General features: G+C 41.1%; 1 protein-coding gene across 1 annotated transcript in view; it reads right to left on the reverse strand.

Annotated features, from left to right (window-relative positions):
* The window catches only part of LOC102292316 (protein kinase C-binding protein NELL1), a 322495-nt gene extending 309739 nt beyond the window's left edge, over window positions 1-12756 (reverse strand). Inside the window, exons 1-2 of the mRNA XM_014340030.2 lie at window positions 12324-12756; window positions 11743-11871 (exon numbers count right to left, since the gene is read on the reverse strand). Of these exons, the coding sequence (XP_014195516.1) occupies window positions 11743-11871; window positions 12324-12372 (178 nt within the window). The 5' untranslated portion in view covers window positions 12373-12756. The remainder of the gene's footprint in view (window positions 1-11742; window positions 11872-12323) is intronic.
* Between the last annotated feature and the right edge of the window lie 453 nt (window positions 12757-13209).

Consider the following 13209-nt stretch of genomic DNA (forward strand, 5'->3'; position numbering starts at 1 on the left):
AGCTATCTGTAAAGAGACAGATAAAACTGGCCATCAGTTCAATCACGAACTCTGTTACTTACGCAGAGTTGATGGATTTCGTCACTGTTGATACTAAATGAGCCATCGGGTGATCACATTAAATTATTTACAAACACCTATCACCAGAAGTTATGACAGCAGTTGAAGCACTGCTTAATACAGTGGGGCAAAAAAGTATTTAGTCAGCCACCGATTGTGCAAGTTCCCCCACCTAAAATGATGACAGAGGACAGTAATTTGCACCAGAGGTACACTTCAACTGTGAGAGAAAGACTGTGAAAAAAAAAAATCCATGAATCCACATGGTAGGATTTGTAAAGAATTTATTCGTAAATCAGGGTGGAAAATAAGTATTTGGTCAATAACAAAAATACAACTCAATACTTTGTAACATAACCTTTGTTGGCAATAACAGAGGTCAAACGTTTACTATAGGTCTTTACCAGGTTTGCACACACAGTAGCTGGTATTTTGGCCCATTCCTCCATGCAGATCTTCTCGAGAGCAGTGATGTTTTGGGGCTGTCGCCGAGCAACACGGACTTTCAACTCCCGCCACAGATTTTCTATGGGGTTGAGGTCTGGAGACTGGCTAGGCCACTCCAGGACTTTCAAATGCTTCTTACGGAGCCACTCCTTTGTTGCCCGGGCGGTGTGTTTTGGATCATTGTCATGTTGGAAGACCCAGCCTCGTTTCATCTTCAAAGTTCTCACTGATGGAAGGAGGTTTTGGCTCAAAATCTCACGATACATGGCCCCATTCATTCTGTCCTTAACACGGATCAGTCGTCCTGTCCCCTTGGCAGAAAAACAGCCCCATAGCATGATGTTTCCACCCCCATGCTTCACAGTAGGTATGGTGTTCTTGGGATGCAACTCAGTATTCTTCTTCCTCCAAACACGACGAGTTGAGTTTATACCAAAAAGTTCTACTTTGGTTTCATCTGACCACATGACATTCTCCCAATCCTCTGCTGTATCATCCATGTGCTCTCTGGCAAACTTCAGACGGGCCTGGACATGCACTGGCTTCAGCAGCGGAACACGTCTGGCACTGCGGGATTTGATTCCCTGCCGTTGTAGTGTGTTACTGATGGTGACCTTTGTTACTTTGGTCCCAGCTCTCTGCAGGTCATTCACCAGGTCCCCCCGTGTGGTTCTGGGATCTTTGCTCACCGTTCTCATGATCATTTTGACCCCACGGGATGAGATCTTGCGTGGAGCCCCAGATCGAGGGAGATTATCAGTGGTCTTGTATGTCTTCCATTTTCTGATGATTGCTCCCACAGTTGATTTTTTCACACCAAGCTGCTTGCCTATTGTAGATTCACTCTTCCCAGTCTGGTGCAGGTCTACAATACTTTTCCTGGTGTCCTTCGAAAGCTCTTTGGTCTTGGCCATGGCGGAGTTTGGAGTCTGACTGTTTGAGGCTGTGGACAGGTGTCTTTTATACAGATGATGAGTTCAAACAGGTGCCATTCATACAGGTAACGAGTGGGGGACAGAAAAGCTTCTTACAGAAGACGTTACAGGTCTGTGAGAGCCAGAGATTTTCCTTGTTTGAGGTGACCAAATACTTATTTTCACATTCTGTCTCTCACAGTTGAAGTGTACCTCTGGTGCAAATTACTGACCTCTGTCATCATTTTAAGTGGGGGAACTTGCACAATCGGTGGCTGACTAAATACTTTTTTACCCCACTGTATATTAAAAGACAATTGGTAGTTAAATAAGGCTCTGCAGGAGAATTAGTAGCACAGAAAATGCAAAGAATTAGGAGAAACTATGCACAAAGGCAGCCTCTGTGCTTATTATTTGGCTCTCTTGAAGGTCAACCCCAATCATTTTTAGGGACTAAAATTAATTCTACTCTGGGTTGTTTAAGAAAAACAAAAGATACTCTGATACTAAATCGATACTAAAATTATTATGGGATTAGCTACTCATTTGCAACAGTATCGAGACCAACAGCTTTGTCTTCGCCTCCTCACTGCATAAGTGATGGAGTGCACGGCCCCACGATGCCTCATAAATGCAGGCAGACCGGCGCAATCCCTCCTTCTTTAGCAGCTAAAGTAGCTGATGTTCACAACACTGGACAATATTTTATTAGGAATTTCAAGAGGACAGTAGTTATTCAATAATATCGACATATTAAACACTTCTAAATTTTAATCCGGCTAGTACACACACTATCATTAGCTGTATAATTGTTAACAAATACTTGATAGGCCAGTTAGCCGTCTGGTATCATTAGCTAGCGGCTATGATAAAACGATAGGCTAGGTAGCAAATGTTATGAGTCCAGCACCTCTGTAACATTAGACAGTAGTAACCTAAGATGATACAAATTCTTTGTGTCTAATATATGTGTTAAGTTTCTTGAGAAGTCTACAGTTACTAGATGTTTTAAAAGTTATATACAAAAAGGTTCTTATTTTTTTGTCATTCCCCTTTCATGTTGAAATTTTAGTATCATGACAATCCTACTCTACTCAAACACTTTGTATTCTATGATCAAGCAGAAGTCACCTACACATCATTAAATGGCACCAGTTAGTTTTTGTTTATTCTTATAAGTGATACAAGTGTACTCCCAGGCTCTGAATACTCTCACAGCTTTTACTTCATTTAAACCCAATATATAAAGACATTTGTGCTCCAATAGTTCTCATGGAGTAAAGTTGGTCTTGTTTCTGTACTACCACACATCTTTCTAATAATAAAATCCTAGTTGAAGCTGTGGATTCCATTAATTTTTCTCTGCAAAGTAAATCTTCTTTCTTAAAAGGTTTCTCTTAATGTTGGCCTGAATGTAGAAACCCGGATAATTTAGGAGTATTGTGTTATGTCTAGCTTTCATAATAACTTCCAACTGTGGTTCAAATAAGCCGCTCTAATTCCGGTTCCTCTTTCTTTTTGTTTGACGCTTGAAATTTCATCCCGACTTAACTGCAGTGAGTCTGGAGAGGAGCTGTTCACTCTACTATGGTGCTGATTACCATTTTACACATAGCTGCTCATTTTCTTTGACTTCCATGGCTGAAGCACAATGCGCAGTGCCAACCGAGGATTATGTCTGTGACACTAGTTCTTAAAGCATGATGGAAACATTGCTATGTTTAATGTTAACGAAAGACTGCAGTTATGCAAAATAAACTATCCTAAGATGTGGTTACTCTTGCCTCTAGTTCTTCCTTCTTTCCTCTATGGGTGAACGTCTACCTTTCTCTCGCTTTCAATTTTCTTCACCAGTTCTAGTTTAACAAGATGAGAAATCCTACACATTCACGTTTCAGACCTCACTATATAGAACCAATTATATGACTGCCCGGTCAGTCCCTTGATGCTCTTTAAATATACCTGAAATTCTGTCATTTTGTCCTCTGTTACACAATCTACCAACCCCCCATCACCATGATCTCCAGGGTGTCTAAGGATGTTCGAATTTTCATGAACCACCTGCTGACTTTACTCGGGGGATCCTGGCTTCCTATCTTCACGTGGATATATGAGGAAAGAATATACATGAAGAAAAAGCATGTAACTCTAGTAACTCTGGCTAACCTTAAATATTTTCATGTAATTCCAGTTGGTGTCTTCTTTTTATTGAACTACATTCACTGCAGATTCATAAATATGTTTTAACATAGCAAAAACAAAATCTGTTTTTGTTAATCTTTTTTTTTTTTTAATCAAAAACTCAACTAGTGCTTAATTGAAAGGAATGAAATACAGACACAAGTTGAGTAACAACATCTTGCTTCCCAATGTTATTAGCAACCTCAGCTGTATGAATTTTCATACAGCTTACCAGTTTGTAGTAAAGGTAGCAACTGTTTTCTGTCTTTCTAGATAGTTTAAATAGTTTAACATTTAGTCAGTCAGACCTATACCACATCCAAACAAGGAATACATGACCAGTTTTACACACAGCATCTGATGGGGTGTCAGATCAGAGTTGTAACTTTCTTCTTTCGAATTATTGTGAGATGCCGTTAAAGAAAGCGTACACTACTAGAGATGATTAGGAAGCCTTCTAATCCACGGGTTCGGAGAAACTATCATTGTATTCCACAGGAATTGTCATGCCCTGCCTTAAGGCAGGCATAAAAACTACAGGGAATCACTTTCCCAACTGCACTCAGAGAGCATTATTATTAAAAGTCTGACCACTGTAATCTAGAGTGAAGCACATAAAAGTCTATGTTTTTCTTTTAGCAAAGCTAGACTGAGTCATACCCGAACCAGAGTTGTCAGAGGCAGTGTTAATTTTGAACGCAGCTTTAGAGTTGACTGAGTTTTAGTCATCAGACATGAAGTGTTAAAAGTGTTCATGTGTCTGCTCTTCTTTTCCTCCCAAAATGTTTTTGTCACGTTTTCATGAGAAACAGGGAGCATGGTAGCTCTGCTATCCTCCTTTATTTAATTTCCTTTTCCAGCAGGTATTAGCACCTGTCCACTGCGTCAAAACTAATACCAAATGATTTAATGATAATGTTATTAATGTGCAGGACTGGCAGGCGAACTCGTCTGACCTGAACTCCACAGAGACTCTAAGGTTTCAGGCCAGGTGACCTATGCCTGCTGTGCCTTTGTATTTCTAGATTTTCTTGTTTTGACTTAATTTTTTGTCTGTTTTTTTCCCTTCTTTTTTTTTTTTTTTTCAAATTTACTCTCACATCATTTGCAACAAATTTTGCATGTACAGAAGCCAAAGAAGCTTTGAACTAATTTGTAAAATTAGAGCCCTTGGAAAGATGGTTACATGGTTTTAGGCTTCAGCTGTCTTTACTAAGACAAAAAAGAAAAAACATTCATATTCGCTAACCTTAAAGTATAAGCAAATAGGTTAAATCATGTCTATTGTAAACCCAGTCTCATTCAAGATATAAAGAAGAGCAGTTTGAGGATTTATGGCCATAACTTCCACATCAGATCTGCACACTGTTAGACCTCTGCCTCACCACTACATATTTCAAATACAACGAAGGCTTTTACAGACAAAAACATGGCTGTGCCATGGGCTCCCCCGTGTCACCTATTGTAGCCAACCTTTACATGGAGGAAGTGGAAAGGAAGGCTCTTGGCTCTTTCAAAGGAAGAGTACCCAGCCACTGGTACAGATATGTGGACGACACCTGGGTCAAAATCAAGACACAAGAAGTGGAATCCTTCACTGCGCACATTAACGCTGTGGATAAAAACATCAAGTTCACCAGGGAAGACACAAAGGACAACTGTTTGCCTTTCCTGGACTGCGCTGTGCACATTGAAGAGAACGGCAAACTCAACATCGAAGTTTACCGGAAGCCCACACACACGGACCAGTACCTCCTCTTTGACTCCCATCACCCTCTGGAACACAAACTTGGAGTAATTAGGACCCTACACCACCGGGCAGAACATGTTCCCTCTAAGCCTGAAGGAAAAAAGAAGGAACACACACATGTAAAGGAAGCACTCAAAACGTGCGGCTATCCTAAATGGGCGTTCTTAAAGTCAGCAAAGAGGCACAGAAAAGAAGATCAGACACCAGCGAGGGAGGATAAGAAAGACAGACGCAACAACATTGTCATCCCCTATGTAGCCGGTGTATCAGAAAAACTCAGGAGAGTTTTCTCCAAGCATGACATCCCAGTGTATTTCAGACCCAGCAACACGCTCAGACAAAAACTGGTTCACCCGAAAGACAAAACGCCAAAACACAGACTTAACAATGTGGTGTATGCTGTACAGTGCAGCGAGGAATGCCCAGACCTCTACATTGGAGAGACCAAACAGCCACTTCACAAGCGCATGGCACAACACAGAAGAGCCACCTCCACAGGACAAGACTCAGCAGTCCATCTGCATCTTAAGGATAAAGGACACTCTTTCGAGGATGCCAATGTTCACATTTTGGACAGAGAGGACAGATGGTTTGAAAGAGGAGTGAAAGAAGCCATCTATGTCCACTGTGAGCGACCATCTTTGAACAGAGGCGGGGGTTTACGACACCAACTCTCTGCCATCTATAATCCAGTTTTGAGATCCCTTCCCAGACGCCTTAACGCCCACTCACATCCTGGGCCATCTGATCTCAGGAATTCGCATGATAAGGTGGGGCCAGGTTTCACAATGAACTCACCCGAAACTCTGGCTGATTGGGACCCACACCCAGTTTCACACCTTGGCTCAGGCGATTAGAGGATCATCAGGGGGTCCTTTTGTCCCTCTGTGGGGGGATACTCCCACTAGGTTTATATCTGGGACTCTCCACCATTTGACCTTAGAACTGAAGAAGCTTCTCGGATGAGAGGTGAAACGTCTTCAAGTAACTTAAAGAAGTCCAGACGCTTTTCTTTGCAAGCTCCTTTGACTACGATGACCTGTATGACTGAGAACCTTCACAGACATATTCTTAAAAGACTCCACTTCATTTGATGGTCCTGCAGTTTGACCTCCCTTTATTTGGACTCCTTGTAACTACATTAGTTGAACAAAATATATGAATAAAATGAGAAGTTGTGATTAATAGAATTAGCTGAGGCTGATTCACATTAACCTTGATACCTTTCTGTGCTGGTATTGAAATTCAAACCTGTCCCACCGTGCCCTCCCGGTTGTTTGAGAGGGCACAGTGGAAACACAGAAGTTTGTTACTATTGGTGCTGTTAATAAAATACTGTTACTTACATATTTATACACCTATCTTGGATTCATAAAGTTTTCCTTCCAAAAAGCAGTGTTCCAGAACAGTGCAACAGAAGCAGCAGGTGCAGCTTCTTGCAAAGTGATCTAGTAAAGAAGCTGGACGTTTAACTTTATTTTTTTTTCACTTCACAATTTCGTATTCGTTGAATCAGTGCAAAAACTGATAAGTGACAAATAAGTCTTGATGAAACAGCAACTTGTGATTTATAAACTTTATTTGTTGTACAGATCAAACACAAGAGGTGGAGGACATTAATGGGAGCAGATGAGTCAATGAGAGTCCATATGAGCGATGTGACAATAAACCAACTAAATGCATTTGTTGACTTATTTTTCCCACAACCTGCTCATCATGATCCTCTGCATTACTAAAAGGCTTCTTATATTTTCTGGGGTAGAAAAAAAAAGCAATTTTCTATGATTTGTTTGCAAACGACACCAGGCTCAGACTAGACGAGTTTTGGCCCAACTTCTTCTCAATTGTCCCACCTCCACTCTGCACCAAAACTCTGACTGAATGAAAGCTCAAGAAAGCAGACTGAAGGGTGGAGCTGCAGCTGATGTTTTTAACTGCAGAATTTTTCTGCAACTAAAATTCAATGTAGCGTGTTTTACCAGTTATTTACAGAGATAAAAACAAGCACTAATTCAAATAATAAAATGGTAATCCAAGTGAAATAAGCATAAGCCACAGATTTTTAAAGAAAGTATCGAACAGTGCCGAGGTGCTGCAGTGTCAATTTCTATTATAGAAAAGACTGTGGGGAAAAAATGTTTTGAATCGACAGAAAGGTCGATTAAACGTTAATTACAAGCTGTCTATGGTCCCAACTATTGGACTGTAGATTTGCTATAAGTTAAGGATAATTGGCTTAAAGGGTTGAAAAAAGGCGTGTCGATAGATCTCAGGTATATTGGAATCAAAGCTTAATTCGTTGTTACCATTTAACTATTTAACATTAATGATTCTAAGCAGAGCAGTCAACGAAGAAACACTGGTTTAAAATGACAAGAGATATTCAGTCAATGCCAAGTTCACCGCAAGATATAAAGCAGAATGTTAAACGTGTAACCAGGAGATATTGTAATATTGCACGAAAGTGTATTTCTCTTTAACTTAGCTTCCTAAGACCCAAACTCTTTCATAGCATGCATTTTTAATTTCTCTTTGCTATTTGGGCTGATTGGGACCTGATGAATGTAATGATTTTGGTTTCAAAAATGGGATCCACATATGAGGACATTCGTTTTAAATTTTGATAGAACAGTGGCAATATAATGTTCCCGTAAATGGATATCAGGCCCTTGTAGAGCAAAATTTTGTATTTTGGTCTAGACAATCCAAAATGTGATGTCCACATATGTGGACGCCAGGTCCTAGGAGGTTAAACAATTAAATAAGGATTTTCTCGTTATAAGAATACTGCATAAAAAAAGAAGAAAAAAAACAATTCAACTGAATGCAAAATATAAAAGACAATAGGTTCTAATTTCTAATTACTTGAAAGTGTATAAAATACAAATTTGGTTCTGATTCATGCAATTAAATAAGCACACGCTCAACCAAAATTAAAATTATGCATGGCAAATTCCCTCCATCGTGTGACTTAAAGACATGTTTCTGGCCCTGTGAAGATACCAAAGAAAACGGCTGGGTGGATAAAAAAATTTAAATAATATTTGCTTCAGAGCCTTGTTATTACAAGATAAAAAATAAATGCTTTGGATAACAGTGATGATGTATCCGCTTGTATTTAGGGGTTTGATTTAACTTTAACTTAAACGATATGGTTTCCATAACTCCTTAGCCACACTGACCTAGTGACTAGCTGCCAGTCTTGATAGACCAAAATATCCATTCCCTGACCAACTGGTGAGTGGTTGCTAGATGCTGGGCAAAACAGGTCGCAACTGCAATTGCCAAAAACCTCCTGGCAATTGCTTTGTTCCTATCAGACTGCATCCAGACAATCAGGCACCGACTGGTCTCTAGGCCTGGGCAATATAGGCTTAGCAACTGATATCACAGCAATTGCCGCCACCACTCAACAACCAATCCTCATGTTTTCCTCACAACCGGTGGTTCCCAGGCAGTTACAAACCAGTCTCTAGGCCTGTATAACTGGGACTTAAAAAGATAACTTACCCCAATAGTGACCAAAAGACACGCTGTCCAGAGAGCATAAACAACTACTGCATCCAGTCCAGTTCAGCCCAAAAAGAGATCAACACTGCACCAGCCTGATGTGGCACCAATTAATGAGCAATCACATTTGATAGTACTATAAGAATATAAATGCCTTTTCCCTTACAATTCACAGCTCACAAAAAACTCTAGCAGTAATGATGCACTCATGATCAAAGCTGCCTATAAAGTATGGTTGGCTCCACATGAAATATTGAAAAATCAACAGCAATACACCTCGAACCGACCTATTTAGGCCAGACATTATTTAGATATGGCCTAATTTGAGTCTAGAGACAGACTCATGAAGACTAGGCATTTAGTTTTAGGTTTAAACTAAATGCTTTGAGCTGAGCTTCAGAAAAATATCAGGGTCTGTTCGCTGGGAAGTAAGAATGTCTTGTAATGTACTCAACTGTCACTCAGGTGTTTTACAGAACATTCATACTGTATTTTCAAGCTCTGAGTGCACTTCTATCAGACTCACAGGGATGGTCTTATGCGATGAGATATTTCAGTCTAGACAAAAGTGACAAACCAACAGAGGCAAACTATACCCACGGGGAATACAAGAATACAAACTAATAATCACCATTACTTTAAATGTAAACCAACACTGGGACAGAGGGGGGTCTGAGTAATGAGGCTGACAATCTGGGTTCCAATGTAGGATGAGAAACTAGGTCAACACTTGTCTGGGCAAACTAACTTTATTCAATACATCACAGACGTTCCAGCAATGTTAACAGTCCTGTTCATAAAAGGTGCAAAATTTTACAAAAAAAAAAATAAAAAATGCAGAGATCTTAGAAATTAGTTGAGTTTTGTTCCCTGCTCTCAGCGCACAGTAGAGAGCATTATTAGCATCTGTGTTTCTTTTCATCACAGCATCAAGTCTCAAATTCAACTAAGAACCTTTTAGCAGTGGCTGCACCTGCTTGCCTCTCAGAAACTGGATTTCAGTGTGTGGTGGTACGTTAATATTATAATAACAGAGAAGTGATATTGGAACCTATTTTCTCATGAAAACCATCCGTTTTGTTTTTTGTTTTTAAATCAACTGCCAACTGAAAGATGCTGAGACTGGTACCAGCCAAAGACACTCCCCTCAGCATTATCCACATTAACTGGAACGCCGCTTTGCCCCAGTTTTCCAGCCATTTACCCAACATTTCAATTTCACGTTAGTCTACAACTTATGCAATCTAACAAATGAAATAGATTCAGACCAGAGCACAATATGATTGCTCAAAATGTAAATAGGTCATTTCGAATAATCTCTGACCCAATCAGCTACAGTGGCTCAAGAATCAACTTTTTTTTTAAATTTTATTTCACAAGAGACCCAGTAATTGCTACATCTTTGGCTGAAGCCATCTGGGTTACAGGGCCATGAAAGTAGTGGGAGTTTAGGCAAAGTGTTAAATAGGTCTCAACACAAGCATCCTCTCCAGCAGTCACAGGTCCAGTTTTCCCCATTGGATCGACCTCCTGTTTTCCTATCTGGCTTCTGCACCTCGACCCTGGAAGCCTAGAAACTGTGGGGAGAACAGCTTGGAGTAGGATTGCGGTGTAGGCCTGTGTGGGTCGTGTAAAAAGTAAGGTTCCCATATGCCCGCCAGCCCTGAATCTTGGATAGCTTCAACTTGAAAGACTTGGCCAAGCTGCTCTGCACTCATTCATACAGGGCCAGTTGCTCATCCAGCCAAACCCTCTAGAAAATAAAACTACTTGCACACACACAGATACACACAAAACACTGCCACTCTGCTTTATATGAGTATCAACACCCAGAGCTACCAAATTTGAATTCAAGCTGCTGGTGTTTGTGCCCATATCTTTAAATTTGAATAGTAATGCAAGAAAAAAAAAAACCTTACTAGTTTACTTCCAACAACACACACACACACACACACACAAACACACACACACACACAAGACTTGAAGCCTTTTTGAATATCGGGAAAGTAAAACATGAACAAAGACTGATTTCCACTCTATAGCTGTTAACTTTTCTTGCAGAAGAGGGAATCAAAGCACACACACAAACACATATAGAGCAACTCATCACCTAAAAAAAAAAAAAAACCCTCCTGTAACTTTCTTAGTAATCTTGACTCTCTTTCTCTCTTCTATCAGTGCTGTGCATCCAACACGGGTGCATCACACTGTCTCCTCTGTCCCACAACTCTAACAATTCCGCCTCTGCAAAGCTGACGGCACTACAGGAAGACGGTACGAGTTGTGCCAAATAGTCTTCATTTTTTTGTAGTGCAGAGAAGCAAGCCAGCAAAGCATAGGAAAGCAATTTGGTGACACCGGTAAGCCCTCTCAAACCACAACAAAGCTCAAATTTAATTTAAACTGGTTGATCATTTTTAAAGTACTGCCAATTGAGTTTGACATTTTTCTCCTTTTAGGCTTTAAACGCTGTAGTCATGCTGTGCGTCCTTCAGGATCCTCACAGTGAAAGCAGCCTGGTTTCCATTAACCACCAGTTGTTGGCATTAGGCAGTAGATATCACTGGGAGCATTCAAAGTGCTGGAGATATCTAACAGACTAAGCGCATCAGCGTGCCTGAAAGAGTCTGAGCATCTGCTGCATGGGACAAAATGAGAGTGGAGTAATTATGAGAGAGGCTCCCCGGAGCGTTCTCTCTCAGCATCCCCGCTAATCCGGTGACACCAAAAGGTGTGGCGCCGTGTGGCTTTCCTCACACTTACTAATAAACAAAGAGCGTGCGCGAGTGAGTGCGCGCAATCATAAAGAGAGAAGACAAAGCCATTTCTTGAACTTGAGCAGCGCGACTGATGGAGAAAACATCAGAGTGCGTGCATTACCTCGGAAAAGGAAGGCTTTGCTGCTGTTGTGAAGACCCGCCACTTGGGTAATTCCATAGGTGGCATTTGCCAGGTCAAGTTCATTGATGATATCAAGCTGGTAGTCTTGATCTGAACCGAAAGCCAAAGCTGTGGAAGAGAATTTGGAGGTGAGAGGACAATCTGCTGACAGAAGTGAAGCTGACAGTGTTTTAACAACAATGTTGATTCACTTTAAACACAGACCCGGTCACGGTTTTCTGCATTTATCCACTTAAAATGGCTGGTTGTGGAAAAAGTCACGCAGTTTTTATTTTTCACGAAAGATGCTGCTAAGGCTGCCCACTAAAAGAAAGGGGGAAAGCGCTGTATGTGTCCACGACCATCACCTGTCTTCTAACTCTGCAAACTGTAGGTGATTGAAAATAAAAATAATTGAAATAATACTGAAAAATTAAAGGCACTGCCACAATTCTGGAATCCTTGCACTCAATGTGCAAACTGGGAAGCGTAAAGAAAAAGAAATTATATATATTTAAAGAAAAAAAAAAGCTTCTGCTACAATAAGATGCTACAAGAGTGAACACGGGCTTTGTGCTTACCTGGTGTGGTAAAAAAGAAAAGGGATAACAGAGCCACGTAAATATCCATTTGTGTTGGAGTTGCGATGTACAGAGTCCGTGAGTGTGACGCGCCTCCGTGTACCCACACTAACCCGCTCCGGTCCGTCTGGTGCTCTGCGCCGCTCTCACCTCGCCTGGATGTGGAGGAACGGAGGAATGGTCCACAATCCGTGAGCAGGGGTTCTCTAATTACAACACCGGGAGAGTTAATGGGCTTTAAACGTATCCAGTCAGTTGGTGGACGGCATTAAAAGTGACCCACATCCGCGTTCATGTGTGACTCCTATTAAACTGAGAAGCCGATATGAAATTCGAGGATATTCTCATCACTCGAACTGCGAAGTTCCCCTCCGCTCAGACAACAGAAACTTCCAGTTTTTTGGAGGTGAGAAAGGGGTTTTCAAACGGAACTTTGTGAGTGGAGGACATCGGGAATGTCTGTAGAAGGCTGCTGTTATTTGTCACAACAGAGAAAATATTTTTTACAGTCTCAAGCGGCAATTTGACACAGCAGTTCACAAAGTGGAGCCCATTATATTAGCCACATGAACATACCGTAGCTCAGGGAGTCTTCTCTAAATGAGAAGTTTGTTTAACAAGAATTTGCGTCACAACTCTCCGAACTCATCCCTGCTGCTCCAGTGCTCTTTCCTCTGGCGCCTGTCCTTATTAAGGTCCATTCCCCTGCCTGCTTTCACTTTGTCTACATTGTCAGGTTGTCTGGGTTACCTGCGTCAACTCAAACTAGAGAGGGCAAGAACAGAGGTATCTGCTCAGAGACTGCAGCAGCATGCATCGCCTGCTCCAACAGTGCTTGCCTTTTCCACACCGGGGACAGTGCTTTGGGATGCAGGTCACTCCTCCA

This window comes from Haplochromis burtoni, unplaced genomic scaffold (assembly GCF_018398535.1).
Source record: "Haplochromis burtoni strain Fernald_Lab_line unplaced genomic scaffold, NCSU_Asbu1 Contig_329, whole genome shotgun sequence".
Classification (NCBI taxonomy): Eukaryota; Metazoa; Chordata; class Actinopteri; order Cichliformes; family Cichlidae; genus Haplochromis; species Haplochromis burtoni.